At 39.8% G+C, this 18,555-nt stretch overlaps 1 protein-coding gene and 1 long non-coding RNA gene across 4 annotated transcripts in view; one reads left to right on the top strand and one right to left on the bottom strand.

Annotated features, from left to right (window-relative positions):
• The window catches only part of LOC133511332 (uncharacterized), a 55,633-nt gene extending 39,777 nt beyond the window's left edge, over positions 1-15,856 (bottom strand). For all 3 annotated transcript variants that reach the window (XR_009797875.1, XR_009797876.1, XR_009797874.1), the window contains exons 1-2: positions 15,721-15,856; positions 4,580-4,720 (exon numbers count right to left, since the gene is read on the bottom strand). This is a non-coding gene — a long non-coding RNA (uncharacterized LOC133511332). The remainder of the gene's footprint in view (positions 1-4,579; positions 4,721-15,720) is intronic.
• The window catches only part of st18 (ST18 C2H2C-type zinc finger transcription factor), a 52,665-nt gene extending 36,569 nt beyond the window's left edge, over positions 1-16,096 (top strand). Inside the window, 12 exon segments of the mRNA XM_061840140.1 lie at positions 1,007-1,263; positions 2,906-3,193; positions 4,957-5,060; positions 6,989-7,051; positions 8,601-8,669; positions 8,859-8,921; positions 10,047-10,127; positions 13,733-13,954; positions 14,034-14,122; positions 15,510-15,613; positions 15,728-15,874; positions 15,956-16,096. Of these exon segments, the coding sequence (XP_061696124.1) occupies positions 1,007-1,263; positions 2,906-3,193; positions 4,957-5,060; positions 6,989-7,051; positions 8,601-8,669; positions 8,859-8,921; positions 10,047-10,127; positions 13,733-13,954; positions 14,034-14,122; positions 15,510-15,613; positions 15,728-15,874; positions 15,956-16,096 (1,628 nt within the window).
• Positions 16,097-18,555: the final 2,459 nt, after the last annotated feature.

The following is an 18,555-nucleotide window of genomic DNA, read 5'->3' as shown; positions in this document are numbered from 1 at the left end:
ACTGAATTTACACGGTGAATTTGAGACAGCGAATTGTAGTCAGTTGAATCGCAGGAGACTGAAAATATTGCGTTTGAATTTTAAAGGTTGATTTTGTTTTGTTTTGTTTTTTCTATATGGCGAATTTGTTAACATTGAAAAGTTAAACTGAAGTACAGCTCTTGAAAATGTGATCACTTTGAAATGACAACATGAATTTTACAACATAAAATTTTCTGTGGCATTTTTAATTCAAATCCTGGTGGCACATATTTATTTCCATACAAACGTTGTAAGATTGCTCAAAGAATTTAGTCAATTTTAAGATCTTAAATACAGATTATGGAAAACAGTCATTCAATACGTGCACTTGAAAAATTATTCACATCCTCAGTAGTGCTGCAAAGAATGCTGGGAGCACTCAAAACGCGCTATTACAAAAAACTGCTTCAAATGTAGTAAGAAAATAGTCGCAATGCTGCATGAGAAGACGAGAAAAGAAAGACGTCCTTTTAGGACTACAATGTTCCAACATTAGGAGATTACGTTTGTAAACTTTCAAGAAAAAAATTCACAATTCTTAGGAGTGATAACCTCATGTGAAAACAAATTGCAATATTACAGAAGGAAAGTCTGAATTCAAGACTGAAGTCCTGAGAAAGTCATAATTTTTGAAAGGTTAAAAGTTCAAAATCATCATAAATGAGAGGAAAATGTCCCGTTTTGGAGATATGCGCAACAAAACATCGTAGCTCGTCGACAGCTGGTTGCGCCACCTAGCTACACGTGGCGGGCAGAATATTAGCAACAAGGCTGCACGATGCCAGCGCAATAAAAACGAAGACATTCTTACACCAAGCCCTCCTTCGAACGCCATAATACGCTCAACGGTGGAAAGCGCTCGTTAATAACGCCACATGAGCCTTTTTTGATGCATCTCATTACGACATTTGCTCGGAACACCTGCTGTCCTCCCGCGCCCGAATTATTCAGCATCTGTTTTGTCATTTCTTTCTATATTTCTTAGCACCTCCGCAGTACCATCCCGGCTCGCTGCTGGCGCCCGGCGCCCGCCTGCCCGCTTCCGGTCAACGCAGCCCACCGGCGAGCCGCCCCAACCACGGAGACGGCGCAGGCGGCGCTTTGGGGGCGGCCGCCATCCTCAACCTCTCCACTCGCTACCGGGAGGGCGGCGAGACGGCGGCGACGGCACCGGCGGCGGTGGCGGCGCGGCCCCTGGCAACCTCTACAAAGGTAATCAAATCAGACCACTTGGAAAAAGAGGTGTTTAATGTCCTCCGTCGAAAGCAACTCTGATTTGTGTATAAAAAGGGAAGACATCAAAAGAGAGATGCTGGCAAAGCGAAAGAGGGCTCGGGTAGCACAAAGAAATAAATAAACAAACACCATTTAAAAAAAGAGCGTTTTGCTGCAAGTCCAGCTTTAATGTACACGCGGAGAAATCGGTGTCACCGAATCAAAAGAAGATTAAAAGCCGCTCGTCCTTCCTTGCAACAAAAGACATTCGGACGGCGGCTGACCCGCTGTCGAGCGTTACGAGAAAAAAAAAAAAAAGTCAGGATACACACGGATGAAGCTCTAATTTCGCAAGAAAAACTTGAATAGCAAAGGAGAATTTTTTCATTCCACAAGGGAAAAAGTTAAACTATTATATGATTCAATGTACAATATTTCAAGATTTTTCTATTTTTTTTTGGGTCGGGGGGAATTCAAGTCATAATGTTGAATGTAAAATGTCATAATATTGCGGAAAAAGTCTGCACTATTATTTTGAGATTAAAGTCACAATATTAAGAGAAAATAAATTATAACTTAAAGAGAGGATGAAATTTTATAGAGGGAAATGTTGAGAAAGTGAGAATTTTAAATTGCCATTTTATCAGAATTTTATGAGGGGGAAAAAAGTAAAAATTCATAAAATAAAGTAATGATTTTAGAGGGGAGAGGTCACTCTTTTCATGAGGTCAAAGAAAAAGTTGTTGAAAAGGTGTCTTGTTTAAATTTGCTATATTCAGAGACAAATTTTTGAAAGTTTTGAGATATTGAGATATTTGATGAGAATGTGGTAAAAAAAAGTGATGAAAAACATAATTTGGAAAGGTTGAAGACGGAATCGTATGAGAAAAAAAAATATTTCGAATTTGACAAATCCCAAAGTTTTGAGGAATATATATGGATTTTTACAAGAACAAAAAATAGGTTTAAAAGATGAGGCTAAGGGGAGGAAAAAGTGAGCAAAAAGTAAATTCCTTAATGTATAAGGAAAAACAAAACAAATTTTATATGAAGAAAATTGTGAGGGTACAGTATTTATATCGCCACGTAATTAACATCCCTATCATGGAAAAAGCCTTCATATCACAATAAAAAATAAGAAGAATAAAATCAGATTCCGTCAGAATTTTATAGATTTGAAGTGAGAATTGTACGTAAACTCATCATTTATCAAAACTTAATTTTATCAGTGAAAACCTAATGGAAAAACGTCGCAAATTGCAACATCATGATAAGGTCACTCTGTATCAAAAGAAGATAAGAGCGACTCATCCTTTTTGGACAAAGCGCACTATAATATCCTATTTTGTACGACCGTGTGTAAAAATAATGCGCACTGATCCGATCCAGCGGCGCAGTTGGCCAAAAAAAGTTGCGTTCTCCCAGCCGTGAGGCGCTTGCGTAACGCGTCCGCCGCCTGAGAAGGAGTCGAGATTCTTGACGCCGCTCAAAATCGATGAATTAAACAGTGTGAGCGTCTCCTTTGCTGTCTCGTCGGTATAAGGTAAATACATCGAGTACGTTGACTTCTACTGCCGTCCCAGAAACCGCATTGACACAGTAAAAAGTACATGCACACGTAGCTTTTGCGTCATTCCGCTAATTTTGCCGCACTTATTGCGCATCAAAGTTTTTCTGACGTTTATGTCGTCCACGTTTCCCGCAGGACATGCACATAGAGGTGGACGAGAACGGCACCTTGGACCTGAGCATGAAGAAAAGCAAGGAGAGCGTCCACGCCAAAGCGCCTTCGGACGAGCGAGCGCAGCCGGAGTCGCTCGCGGGGGCGGCGGCCAAAGGCTGCGGCGGAGTGCTGATAAGCCCCGCCTTCTACCATCCGCTGCGCGACAGGGACAGCTGGGACGGCCCCGTCCCCGTCGACTTCAGCCAAGCGCACGTTTTGCACGACAGTGAGGTAGCGGATATTCATTCGGATCGGCAAAAGTCCCCCCCCCAAAAAAAAAAAAAAAAAAAAAATATATGAAGTTCACTTCTACGCCGCAACTGCATCATCAAATGAGACGTCGGATTTTCACAAATTATATTTTTAAGGAGATGTTCTGGTTTCTCCTTGACATCGTCAAAGAGGTCCAAATGTATTTAAAAAATAAGTTTAACGTATCTATTATATTAATTGGAGACTCCAAATTGCCCCCAGGTGTGAATTTTTAGTGCGACTGTTGTCTTTCTCCATGTGCTCTGCGATTGGCCGGTGACCAGTTCGGGGTGTACCCCGCCTCCTGCCCGAAGATGGCACGCATAAACTCCAGCACTCAGGCGATGCTTGTGAGGATAAGCAGCAAAGAAAATGGATGGATGGAAGTTTAACATATCTATTACATCTATTGGAGACACTAAATTGCCCGTAGGTGTGATTTTGAGTGCAACTGTTGTCTCTGTCCATGTGCCCTGTGATTGGCTGGCGACCAGTTCGGGGTGTACCCCGCCTCCTGCCCGAAGATGCCACGCATAAGCTCCAGCACTCCAGTGATGCTTGTGAGGATAAGCGGCAAAGAAAATGGATGAATGGAAGTTTAACATATCTATTAGATTAATTGGAAACTCTAAATTTGCCGTAGGTGTGATTGTGAGTGCTTGAGACTGTTGTCTGTCTCCAGCACTCCCCATGACCGTTGTGAGGATAAGTGGATCAGAAAATGGATGGATAGATATCAACAACATCTATTTTTTTGGGCAAAACTACAACTTTACTCTTTTCATTTTCCAAATTCTTTCTCATAAAACCATGATGTTTCTCTCCAAAAATCAAGACCTTATTATTAAAATAAACCACTTTAATCTTGGAATTTTTTTTCCTAACCATGTACGATTACCTTTTTTTTCTTACAATCGCAAAAATTTTATTCTTGCAAAACGTGCTTTAATCCTCCTAAAATGATGACTTAATGATTCAGGTGTACCTAATGATGTGACCATTGTATGTATACCACATCCATCTATTTTTTTCTTGTATTTATTTACAAAATACTAAATAAGAGGCCCTGTAGCTCAGTGGTTAGAGCACTGGTTTGGTAAACCAGGGGTTGTGGGTTCGTATCCCACTGGGGCCTCCACTCCCTGAGAAGGGTTGCGTCAGGAAGGGCATCCGGCGTAAAAATTGTGCCAAATATATATGTGCGTTCATCTGAGATGACACGCTGTGGCGACCCCGAAAGGGACAAGCCGAAAGAAACTTACTATTTACAAAATACTAAATATTGTTTTGTCTTATAAAGCTAGACGTGAAAAATGTAAAGTGTATTTGGCATTGTGAGTGGTGCGGGTTAAACAAAGAGGTTCTTACTTGAGGAAGTCGCACGCCGGTTGGCCTGAATGTTGCTTAATCTGGCTTGGGAGGCTTTTGTTTTCTTTTCATTCCGCTCATTTGTTGACGATATCCAGCCCACGTTGACCCGCTTTCTTTCCATACAACATCTGGCGACTCCTGGAAAAAAAAAAAAAAATCAAAATCCATACGTCACGGTAAATATCTGGCGGATTAAGTGTGACTTTAAATGGAAGTATGGTTTCCTAGTGAACAAGTATCCGAAATCCTCTTCGCCTTGCACTCTGACCCCGGGGTTTGTCTTTTAAGAGTATTACTGTATACCGCCGAGGCGGGCTTTGATTTAATTAGTGACTTTTAGGTCAGCGATCTCATGTTGCGTTTTGCGGAAACAGGGGGAGTTGGATCAACTCGGCACCGAGGAGCAGCACTACCAAGGCGAGGCGGCCATGATGAAGGCCAAGATGCTCCTGCGAGAGTCCAAGAAAGAACTTTTGAGGTACGCCGACTTTACTCCACAGATGCCGGCTCGCGATAAAATAGTTGCGGTCCCGAGGCGTTTTCTGTAGGCGCGGAAGAGACACATCAATGCAAAGAAAGTTTGAGGCCCCGCCCTGTGAACTTTGATGTTTTCGTGACCTTGTCCCAAAGGGGTCACACGGCAGCAGCCAATAGCAGCAAACATGCAAATATAACTCAAGAGATTTACAGAAAACCATCAATCCAATCCAATCCATTTCTTTTCTAATACTTTTCCACCTTGATTCTTACACATTTAAAATATTTTCTCCCAAATATGATTTTTTTTTTTTTTTTTTTACAACTTGACACTCATAAAATCAACCCCTTTTCTTTTAAAATTAGATTTTTTTTCTCATTGTCATGCTGGTATGCTTTCTCCTTGGAAAACGTTAGCTTTTTTTCTCCTCAAAAAATTCTCAGAAATATTCGTCTCAAAACATGAAATATTTTTCTTGTAAAATGAATACATTATTTTAAAAAAAGACATCATTTAAAAAAAATGATAATATTCTATTCATTCATGTCAAATATCAGTATTTAATATTACAACCTGATTTTTGTAATGTTGTATCAACTTATTATTTTAGTTGTGATAATAGAATAAAAGGGCAACTGTTTTCCTCATGAGATTTGCAACTTTTCTCCAAAATGCAACTTTTTGTTATCATAATAATGACTTATACTGCTGTAAAATTCCAACTCCTTTTCTCGTAACATTATTAAAAAAACATTTTTACTTTTAAAATACCATATTTTTAAAGATTGCATCTTAATTTAAAATTGTGTTGTGTAATAATATCGCTAATTCAATATATAATAAATATGACAAGTTGTTTCCTTCGGGCACTCCGCTTTCCTCCCACATCCCAAAAACATGCAAGATTAATTGGACACTCTAAATTGCCTCTAGGTGTGATTGTGCCCTGCGATTGGCTGGCAACCAGTTAAGGGTGTAACCCGCCTCCTCCTGCCCGTTGACAGCTGGGATAGGCCCCAGCACTCCGGCGACCTTTGTGAGGATAAGCGGATAAGAAAATGGATGGATGGATGGATGGATAATAGAATAAACGGGCAAGTGTTTTCCTCATGAGATTGTATCTTTATAACTTTTTTCCAAACTCCAACTTTTTCTTCTCATAATATTGATTTATATTGTCGTAAAATAACAACTCCTTTTCTCGTACTTTATAAAAAAATGTTTACTTCTAAAATAATTTTTTTTTTTATATTGTGTTGTGTAATAATATCACTAATTCTTTGAACATGACAGGTTTTTCCTTCTAATATTATTGCGGTAAGGAGTTGCCCTAACATAAGTGATAACAACAACACCAAAGGCCAACATTCCAACTTTCTTGCTATTTTTTTCCTCACCTCACAAAAATGCAACCCCCCCCCCCCCCAACAACCTCCCCCATTGGATATCCCCTCAGTTTCGCACTTAATATTCCGATTTTAGTGTGGTAAAATGAGCCAAAGACCCAGCTTTTGTGCAGAATTGTTTTTGTTCTGCCTCCATCGTCGTCGGCGAGGCGAGTGTAGCGGCGGAGTTTGTGCATCACGTTGTAACTGGTATGTCTGCAGGTTCATGTGGACTCAGAGGAAATGTGTCACTTTGAAAAGTGAGTTTTTTTTTGTTTTTTTTTTTTTGGCCTCTGCTAGTTGGAGTGCATGCGCGGCACAGCCGTGACCAGCGTTTTTCGTAGGCACCTCTAGTTTGGACCCTGTCTGACACTAGCGGACGTCATTAAAAATAACATGATGCATTTCTTACTAAATGTACTAACCCCGCCCCGACATCGGCCCGCTTCCTCCTCTTCCTCTCCCTGTTAATGACCATGGGAAACTCCTGGTGCTAATCTGCGTATGAAATGTTGTGCCCCCCCCCCCCATTCCCCCCTGCAGCTGTCCGACCCCGGGATGTGACGGCAGTGGCCACGTGACGGGAAATTACGCATCGCACCGGAGGTACCGTGATTAATAACTCTACGTCATAGTAACGTCAGATACTGGACCGGGGATGGAGTTCTTTCCAACCACAAAATACTAGAATTATTTTTTACATTTATTTTTCATTATTAAAAAAATCATATAAGTATTGAAATAATTCATGTAAAATTATTTTCATTATCTTAAAATTACTAAAAAAAGATAATAAAAATTACAACTGTCTATTTTTCTGAAAAGATTGTAACTATTCTCATAAAATTGCATGTTTTCTTGTAAAAAAAATACTTTTATGCTTGTAATATACTTTGACTTTTATGTTTTGAAATGCGATTTTTTTGGGTACTCTGTAAGACGAGCACACTTGTAATAAGGTGCTGTACACGAAAATTGAACATGAATAGAAAGCCTTTAGTGTTATTGTATAGTGTTGATACAGCAAAATTGAAAAAAAATCATAACGACAAGCATAAATTAGTTGCAGGATGACCATTTTCTAACTTTCCATCTTCTTTGCTGTACGGCACAGGTGTCAAACTCAGGCCCTGGGGGCCAGATCTGGTCCATCGCACGATTTTGTGTGGCCGGCGGAAGCAAATCATGGGTATCAACTTCCATGATTTTTTTTTGTTCAAATCGCCACCAAAATTTTAAATTGTCATATCATAAATGATAACGTTGAGCTATTACAAGCATTTTTGTGTTATCAAACAACAATAGATGGAACAACCCATTACCCTTGATTTCTGATTCCAAAACTCGTTTCAGCCATAATGCCCCTTTGAGGGAAACCGCAAGTACAATGTGGCCGGCGACAAAAATGAGTTTGACACCACTGCTGTACGGGGTCATCGTCTTCAAATCAAAAGCGGAGTCGAATCCCGGAACGGAACGAGCGTCGCGCCGCATCGTTTTGGTTGGGAGAAATCCACCCCGTCATTTTTAAACAGTCAAATCGTTTTCACGCATTGAAAAAACGAGGTTAATTTTTTTTACATAAGGTGGCGTCCCACCAGCTTGAAACAAACTGCCACTGGAAAGTCGTACGCTGCATAGAATTAGAATTTTAGTGGGAGAAAATTTAGTATCTTTGTTCCCGTAATATGAAATGATGACTTCTTAATTGTAATGGTACCAATACTGTGACCTTTATTTCCCCCTCATATTACCTCTTTATTCCTTTTGTTTTCTTTTTCCTGTTAAAATGTTTCATTTCTTCCCATAAAAGGACTCGTTGTTCTCGTAAAATTACAACTCATTATTTTGATGACCTTGAAATTATGTCTATTCTTGCGATATAATGACTTCAGTAAAGTCTAACAACCGCTATTTTTACAAATTAAAATTACTCACTCATTAGCAACGCTGTTGCTATATTTAGAACAAGTTGCAGGCCAATGAAAAGAATCAAAAGCGTACAGGCGGAAAAAAAAAGGCCCATAATGAAAGGCCTTGGTAAATATTTGCAAACAAATAAAAAGCACGCGCGCTCGTATGTTTAAGATGCTTTAATGCGGCGGAGTGATCAAAGTGCGGCGAGATGACGGTTAGCTCTTTATCCTCACCGCAGCGTTTCCGGATGTCCTTTGGCTGACAAGACTCTCAAGTCACTGATGGCAGCCAACTCTCAGGAACTCAAGTACGTATTTCCGAGCGCCGCCGTTGTTCTTATGGCGGTGGGAGGATTTCGCACCTCGCATTGAACGGGCCGGTCCCGCTCCGGTTTTTGCCTCTCCCGGGGACGCAATTTTTCCACATACTCGGCGGGAACTTTTGCGGGATTTGCAACTTTTGGCTATTTTGCATGATGTGCGTCTCCACCGCGCAGGTGCCCAACCCCTGGTTGTGACGGATCCGGACACGTGACGGGGAACTACGCGTCGCACAGAAGGTAGCCGCGGCGGTGGGGGAGGGGTGGCCGTTAAACACATTTTGTCACGTGCGACCACGACCGTCGCGGCAGATGGTCAAAGTCTCACGCTGTACTTTTTCCATTTCACTTTCTTGCCTTGTGTTTTTTGATTAACACCGTCGGAATGTTATGAAAAGCTAAATTTGCGCAATTTCTTTGCTTCAATATTGACATTGTCCTGAAATTGTTGTGAAATGTTGATTATCTTACATTTCTGGCTATTTCGTTCTAATCTTATGTGTCTGGTCTTGAAATAGAATTTAAACTAAAACTATGATTGCAAAACATAACTCCTGGGCCATCCAAACGCTTCTAACACTTGTAATGAAAAGAAGCAAATGTTGCATTTAATCGCTAAAAAATGTTGTGCACCACACCGCAAAAGCAGACAAAATGCATCATGAAGTATATATTTATCCCGTTCACTTAATAAGTGAGATTTTATTTTTTCATTTGAAAACATTTTGTTCCACGGCTTCTTGGAGAGAGGTGGGGTGGCGCCCTAGCGCCCTCTGTTGGCCAGCCACCACTTGTAAAATTATACGCTTATTATCTTGAGATTATAATCTTAAAATTCTGACTTTGTTCTTCGTGAAACTGCAACCTGATTCTTAAAGAATGAATAAACTTTGTTGTGGTGAAACTAGGACACGATTTTCTTCAAAGTATGTTCCTTTTACGATGCACTTGGTGCCACTCATTAGAATTTAACGCTAATCTAATGCTAATTTGTGCAGCCAACAAAACTGAATGCAGCTCTGCTTACCATTTGGCTTTGACGTGAGTAGCGGAGCTGGACCCGTGGGGAATGTGAGCGTTTATCCATTGCAAGTGTAAGCTGTCTATCATTTGGAAGGGGCTCTGGATCTTCCCCCAGCCGAGCTAATCAGAGATCGGAGAAACTCTCTATGTTGACCTTGCTCATTGCCACCGTTTCAGAATTGGGCAGATAACAAAAGCTTTACTTGGTTGTTTAATCTCACACTTGAAGGTCGGTCAGGCACTTCAGAGACCCAGTGATGTGTTTACAAGTACTTAAAAAGTCAATTTTCCATAATGCTGTCTGCTTGTCCCCTAAAATGCATAATGTGCCATTTCTTTTAGCTTGTCGGGATGTCCACGTGCCAGAAAAGGAGGATTGAAGCTCACCCCCAGCAAGGAGGAAAAAGATGAGCAGGAGCTTAAGTATGACGTTCCTCTTTACTCTCTCTTATTTTGCTCGCTGTCACAAAAGCGCAAAAGTGTCACGTTTTCTCGCGGCGTTCCGATAACTGCAGGCCATCAAGTTGCACAAAGAAAATCAGCAGCTTTTGTGCTCACATTAGTGAATGACTTTCCGAGGATTAGTGCACTGCGATGTGTTTTTGTGGGATTTGAAAGAATATCAGGCTTATCACTCTCTCTCTCTCTTTCTCTCTCTCTCTCTCTCTCTGACTCTCTCTCTCTCTCTCGCTCAGTCACTAGCTCTGAATGCTTTCTTTGTAATTATGTGAAGAAAAGGTAGCCAGTGGCGGCTTCATCATCCAAAACAATAACGAAATTGACACGTGAGCCTTTGTGGACGTGTACATCTGGACACAGATTTTTTTTTTGTGTGTGTGTGTGTCTTTTTAATTACTAATGCATCAGCTTATAGGCATTAAATGGGTATGGATCTCGTACACATTAGGAGGGGAGGGGGGATGGTGGGCCTCCATATGGCGCGTCCCTTTTTGTCTACCTGTGTGCGTGTGTGTTTGTGTGTTTAGTCAGACAAAGTTACTTGTGGTAAATACAGAATGTATAATTGTCTTTTTTTTACATTTAGTTTCAAAGTTAACTTTGAGTGTGAGCGGTACTAAACACTTAGCGTCTTTTTTGAAGAAGAATTGCTCACGGTCTGCCAAATGGCTGCCTGTGAAGTTTGCTGCCACCATAGCTGGCATCCTTGACTAGAAATTTTGCTTGTACACATTTTTTGGGAAAAACTCCAAAGTCAGGGCACCTGTAAGATTACACACAACTGTACTTGTTTAAATAACTAAATTCACAAATTAATTAATACCATAATATATATAGCATTTACTATTCAAAACAATTTTTGTTTTATATATAAAACAAAAATAGTTTTACAAATATTAAGAAATATTGTATATATATATATATATATATATATATATATATATGTATATATAATATATTTAATTACTCCTTATGTTTGTAACATAGATTTTTATTTATGCTCTCATTATTGTGAATTTCATTATTTAATTTTTTTGGTGTGAATTTATATATATATTTATATATATATATATATTATATATATATATATATATATATATATATAAAGCAAAAATAGTTTTACAAATATTGAGAAATATAACATAATCATGTATATTATATATATTTAATTACTACTTGTGTTTGTAACATTGATTTTTAATTACTCTCTCATTATTGTGATTTTTTTGTGAATATGTCTGAACTGTAAAAAAAAAAGTGATTGCATTGTTCAATTTTTTTCCTCATACAATTCTGACTTTTTACAATTGAAAACTTCAAAACATTATTATTTTTATGATTAAATAGAATTTTTTACTCCCTGAATGCTGCCACCTTATTCTTTAAAATGTGTTTATATTTCAAAATTTCTTTATTTAATTTCCTTTGTGTTATGATTTATTTATTTGTGAAACTATTAGTATGATAACTCCTAAAATTCAGATGTTTGTACTCCTTTGCAAAAAGATTTCATAATTTCCCAAATCATACATTGATGTAATTAGCATGGTATGATAAAGAAAAATGGCTATATATTATTCTGGTGGAATGGTAACTGAAATCAAATAAAAAAATGTATCTCTATATAACCTTGTTCCGCAGCCCTTTGCTCCCCGTGATCAATAACGGAGGAAAAGGGACCTCCTTCATCTTGAGGGCAACCAATTTGTGTAATTCATGCGACTCCATTACTGACCTGCACTGTGACACGCAAAACGGCAAAAACAACGTCAACAACAGCAGGCGCCGTAAATGCAACTCTTGATGAAATTCCCATCGGAGCGCTGCCATTAAAGTTCAGCGTGGATTAGTTACTTGCACTTAATGCGATTATTTGAGTCCATTTCCAGTTTTTGGCCACTTCTTTTTTTTAATCAGCATTTGGCTGGATTAATCAACTTAATGGTCAACAGATCTTCCGGTCCAGTTATTGAAAGAGATTGTTTTAATGATCTCCGACTGCAATTTGCTCCAAATATTTATATAAATTGTACTGTAGACTTTTGTCAACGTCGTCGTTATTTTCTTGGACTCGTACATTGGGCGGCTATAACATTGGGTACACCTGCGCGAATCCTGTTTACAAAGATAATCATGCTCAGTTTGGAGTAACCTTTTGTCTCGTGCTGTTAGGCTTTATTGCTATCGTGTTGCAAATGTGTCCTCATAAAATGACAACTTTGTTGTGCAAAAATATTTCCATAAAACAAGTACAAACAAATATTCTCAGTTAAGTCGAAATACTCGGACTTTTTCTTGACCAATAAGCTATAACATCATCAAAATAAGATGCAAAATCGTCACAATGAGATTTCAAGTCATCGTGATGAGATTTAAGGTCACCAACTGACAAGACGATCCAAGTTAACGCTTGTATATAGAGCTCATGCACCTACGTCATCAAATCAGGTCACTGGCCGGAAGTGTCGGTCAAACAAACCATTCTTCAATGCTAAGTCGGTTGGAGACGACGCGAAAATACGTCTTCTAGCACGACGGCCAGAGTTTTGTCGGATACCGTTAAACATTTCGAAGGTGATAATAAACGAAGGTACATAGAAAAATGAGAGACACTTTGGCATAGAGGACCCAAGTCGAAGTCAAAATTGGACCGTTAACCCGCTTGCGCTTGTCTTGGACAACTGGATTTGCGCATGGATCTGGTGAGTAAGTCGTCGAGATTTACACGGAAAAGTTTGAAAGCGTAGAAAAATCTGGACGCGTACAAATAAGTCGTTGCTGGATCTGTTCTTAATCAAGAATAAATCCCACATAGCGATGGAGCCACTCAGATTTTTTCAATACAAATACCAATATTTAAATAAATGACCCCAGGGGTCATTTTTTACACAAACTCGCATTCATTAACTATAATTGCGGGAAAAAAAAGAAAAGACAGCGAGTTGGCTTCTCTGTACACGGAAGCGCGTTGCGGCCACACATTGAACTTCGGTAAACCTCTGTGTGAGCGACGGTTTATTTTCTTTTTTTAAATACGCATTGGACTCATTTGAGAACAATGCATATTTCAAAAAAGGAAAGGTTTAGCGAGGATTAACGTGTGGCCGCAACATGCTTCGTGTACGTTGGAGACGACTCCCTGTCGGGTTTTTTTTTTTTTTTAAACACATCGTTCTCAAATGAGCCACACAGCTACACAGGTGTGTGTGTATTTTGGTTGTGCCCCATCCATCACGTTTAATTGCCGAAATCCGTCGATATTTTCTAGTCTTTCCAGCTGGTATTCCATAGAATAATCTCTTTGAACATCTTTCTTGTCTGTTGTGACAACCAACAGCAAAACAAGTCTCGGGATTGTGAATATTCTGCTCCGATTCAATGTGACCCAAACAGTCGAGCGGCTCTGTTTGAGTGGGAATATGGCGCCGTGAAAATGGTGACGTCACGTGCACGAGCTCTATACACCGTGTCCGAGCCAGAACCTTTTGGAATGCTGGAAAAAGCCGACTGGATACGGTGATTAATAAGAAATAGCATTTGACAAACACGCACGGGTTTCTCTCCGTCAGGTGTCCGGTGTTCGGCTGCGAGGGGCAGGGCCACATTTCGGGGAAGTACACGTCCCACCGCAGCGCCAGCAGTTGCCCGCTGGCCGCCAGGAGGCAAAAGGAGGCGTCCCTCAACGGGCTTCCCTTCGCCTGGAAGAGCAACAAGCAGGAGCTGCCTCACTGCCCTCTGCCCGGCTGCAACGGCCTTGGCCACGCCAACAACGTGTTCGCCACCCACAGGAGGTCAGGCTCGCCGGGTGCCTTCGCGTCACCATCTCGTATGGACCCACGATAAAAAGTCTTCTTGTCTCTTCTCCAAAAGCTTGTCAGGATGCCCGCTTAACGCGCAAAGTATCAAGAAGAAGCACTCCGACGAGGAGATGATGACCATCAAACTAAAGGCCAGCAGTGGTGAGTGGACACTGGATCATTCCGCAGCTATTTATAGCGGGACTGGTCACAGTTCTGAGGACCGGGGTTCAAATCCCGGCCCCGCCTGTGTGGAGGTGACATGTTCTCCCCGTGCCTGTGTGGGTTTCCTCCCACATCCTAAAATCATGTAAAATTAATGGGACACTCTAAATTTCCCCTTGTTGTGATTGTGACTGTGGCAGTTTGTCTCCATTTGCCCTGCGATTGGCTGGCGACCAGTTCAGGGTGTACCCCGCCTCCTACCTGTTGATAGCTGGGATAGGCTCCAGCTCTCCCGCGGCCCTTGTGAGGATAAGCGCCTCAGAAAATGGATGGATGGATCTATATGAACATTTCTTAAATTATGACTAGTGTCCTAATATTGCATCTTTATTCCTGTGAAATTAAGACTTATTATGTATTATTGCCATGTTATTCTTTTGCAGTTTTTTTCCCTTGTAACATTGTATCATTCTCTTAATCATTTTTTTGTCATTTTACTATTTTGACTCCCCCATATGATTCTGATTTCTTTTCCCTTTTTCTTTTCTTTTTACATCAATTTATTTTCACATAAATGTGATTTTTTTTTTTGCACTGCAAAATAATGATGTATTATCAAATGTAACCAATTAAATACATAATTAAGTGCGGGGTTTTTTCCCTCATAAAAAAACACTCAAATTTTACAACTGCCATACTAGTGTGACTCTAATTCACTTAAAATGAAAATGTCCTTTTAGTATTGAAAGTTTGCCATCATATCTCTAAGTTACTTTGTTATGATTACAACTTGCTTATTGTATATAATGACTTTATTCCATAAGCGTTACGACAGGGATTACAAGAATTAACTTCCATACAATTGTTTTTTGTCATATCAGTTTGAATTTCAAAATAGACTTTCATCCATCCATCCATTTTCGTTGCCGCTTATCATCACGAGGGTCCCGGGGGGGGGGGGGGGGGGTGCTGGACCCTATCCCAGCTGTCAACGGGCAGGAGGCAGGGTACACCCTGAACTGGTTGCCAGCCAATCTCAGGGCACATAAGGACAAACAGCCACATTAACAATCATACCTATGGTCAATTTAGAGTGTCCAATGAATGTTGCATGTTTTTGGGATGTGGGAGAAAACCGGAGAACATGCAAACTCCACGCAGGCAGGTCCGGGATTGAACCCAGTACCTCAGAACAGTGAGGCCAACGCTTTACCAGCATACCACCGTGCCGCCCAAAATGTACTTATTCAGCACTATTAAATAACCAAGTACTGTACTGTATTTTCAAAATAATGTGACTGTGTACAAAAACTACATTAGTTTTTTTTTTTCCCCCCTCCGAAATGTAAAAGTCCCAATAAAAAGCAGAACTTGTGCCCTGCAGGCATTGAAAATACCGAAGACGGCCAACATTTAGAGCACGACATCGAGGAACTGAACGAATCCAACATGCAAATGGAGGCCAACATGAAGCAGCTGCAAACGCAGGTAAGCATCAGCTCCTTCACAAATAAAGCTTTAAGACGTTGGCGCTTTTGCCCCCCGCCCTTTTTTAAATGTTTTTTTTATGTTGACTGTCGCTGTGGTTTTCGTACCTGAAAGCAGATCTCGTCGATGGAGTGCAACCTGAAGAGCATCGAGGAGGAGAACAAGATGATGGAGCGCCACAACGACGGCCTCCTGGAGGAGCTGGCTCGCCTCAGCCAGGCGCTCATCAGCAGCCTCACCGACATCCAACTGCCTCAAATGGTGGGAAGCGCACAAATGTTAGCGCCACGGCCGCGCGTCGCGTCGCGGCCCTTAAACCCGCCTTTTCCCCCCCACCCGCAGGGCCCCATCAGCGAGCACAACTTCGAAGCCTACGTGAACACGCTGACCGACATGTACAACAAGTCGCAGCGCGAGTACTCGCCCGAGTGCAAAACACTTCTGGACAACATCAAGAAGGCCATCAAAGGTATCCACGTCTGAGTTGGGGTTTTTTTTTTTTTTTAATTTTTGTTTTATTTTGGAGCGCACGTGCCAGACGTCGACGTCCGGGGCCGCGTTGAAAGACGGCCATGTTAGTACTGCTTTTCACTTTGGTTTCTCTGATCCTGCTGAGATTTCCACACCTCTTGCACTTGTTTTTCTTTTGATGACAACTATTTATTATTGTTATTATATAATTATTGATATTCTATTTGTCCACCGCTGTATTTATTATTATTATTATTATTTAATTCAAGTGTATTTATTCCCTCTCCCCCTCCAAAAAACCCAACAACATTCCAACTTTGTGGCTCACGAGTATGACAGTTACAGTAGCGGTCCCTTAAAAAGGTACTAGTACACCAAAAGTGATCCTATTTTTATGAATCTTTTGCTTTCTTTATTGGAATGTGAATGTATGCTAGATGATGTTACAAGTGATAACAATTTAATTGCCACTGTACTGTACCTTTCGTTTTTCTTTACTTAAAATTTTAACAGCAAAGAGACAACAATTTTCATTTTTATCAAATATAGTTATTATAAAACTGCCTTCTGCACACATATACACACACACACAAGAAGTGTGCATGTCGTACGTGCCTAAATGTACATGGATCCATTTATGACATTCAGAAAAAACAAGTACAAGTACTGCATTTTGTCTGTGCTCGGGCAGTATTACGCGGACGGTGTCTCGTTTTATTCACACGGTCAAATTATTTTCATAATAGGAGGACAGATGTGTTCCTGATGACTGTTCCCATATCTCAGTAGCTGATTGCAAGATGGAGACTGGCAATTATTTCATATTTGATCCTTTTTGAATGCATCACGAGGTGAAAACACACAAATGGACTCCTGTTGATCTCGATAAAGTGCTTAAGAAAAGCCTTAACGCTCTTTAGCTAAAACACTTTGTATACTCTTGTATCGCTTGGGGGAAGATTTGAACGGTAGCTACTTTAAAAAAAAAAAAAAGAAGAAGAAAAAGAAGAGCAATTTACATTTGAATTGCCTCAAATTACAACAATGGGGGGGAAAAAATTCTTTGCACTTTTGTAATTCAATGTCCTTTGAAACAGCAGTTGTGGGCCATGTTATTCTAATAATAAATACACGAATTTGTACTGTATATCATATCTATATATATTTTGCATCATTTTTTTCCCATAAATGTACTTATAAAAACTGCAAAGGTTCCCCAGGCCTGCTTGAAATCGTACCTATTTTTAAATTACGATCCCCCACATTGAATTTCTGTCAAGATGTAGCCAAGCGTCCGAATTGCCATGAAAAGAAAGCGACAGGAGCGGCAGAGGCAGCAAGAGCCAAATTATTCCAGCAACGCCTCCAATCTTTCCATTTTTTTTTTTATTTCAATCCCCAAATGTAATCCTTTATTTATATTTTCTTATATTTAATTCCTACCACACGCATTGTTTGCTCAGGAAGTTTCTGTGAATAATATTTATTTATCTCCCTACAATCTTCCTGTTAGTATTTGATGTTTTGTAATGTGAAATGCTTCTTTTTTGTGAATCAATTATTATTAGTATATGAGATTGTATTTTTTTTTCATTTTTTCTTATTGAACATGATGAGGTAATGCTTTTCTTTTTCCGCTGAAGTAGTTTGTACATTCAAATTTACTTTTACGATTTCATAATTTACACACACACAAAAAGAAGATATGCGCTGTGTTGTACAGTTTGTGTATGGTAGAAATAAACTTTTCAAACAGGTTTTTGCTTTCATTTCCTTGATTTCTGATTCTGCTCACACACACACTGCTCATATTTCATTTTTAGCCGGCCATACAATAACTTTACCGAGTGATCAAGTAAATGCTGTTTACCGGAAGCTAATCTGGGAACTCTATAAAACTCCGTTTACCCATCAAGATTCAATTACATAATCACTAATACATACAGTCCAAAATAATGAATTTCACTTGGCAATAAGCGCACAATGTTGCATGAAATTGCTAAACACAAATACAATGTCAAAGTAAACACTACATTGACAATTTAGCTGAACGATATGATTAACACCACAACTAATGCTAGCAATGCTAATGCTAACTGACTGTAGCCTGGATGAAGAACGGTCATGTAGTCACATCTGTAAACGACAACAAAGCAAGTACTTCAGGGGACGTATATTTCAGAAAACTGTTCCTCACCAAAGATTAATCCTGAAAAGGTTAAAGATGAAACGTCTTCACCAACCAAGAAAAGTCCAGTTTCCCCCAGTTTTTAATTTTTTTTCCCCCGGCTTATCTTGTACGTTAGCATTATCTGGTGGTCAAAAGCATCCATTACAACTGGAAGTCTTGACAACATTACAAAAGCTGAATGGAGGCAAAATACTGGAGTAAAAATATATAAAAATGCTTCATTTTCATAGCGAAAATAAAAAAAAATTGTGGTAAAAATCCAGGTTCTGGAATAAAACAC

Source organism: Syngnathoides biaculeatus, chromosome 13, assembly GCF_019802595.1.
Source record: "Syngnathoides biaculeatus isolate LvHL_M chromosome 13, ASM1980259v1, whole genome shotgun sequence".
In the NCBI taxonomy this organism is placed as follows: Eukaryota; Metazoa; Chordata; class Actinopteri; order Syngnathiformes; family Syngnathidae; genus Syngnathoides; species Syngnathoides biaculeatus.
Note: the sequence above shows the minus strand (reverse complement) of the source record. Positions and strands in the feature narration are given on the sequence as shown.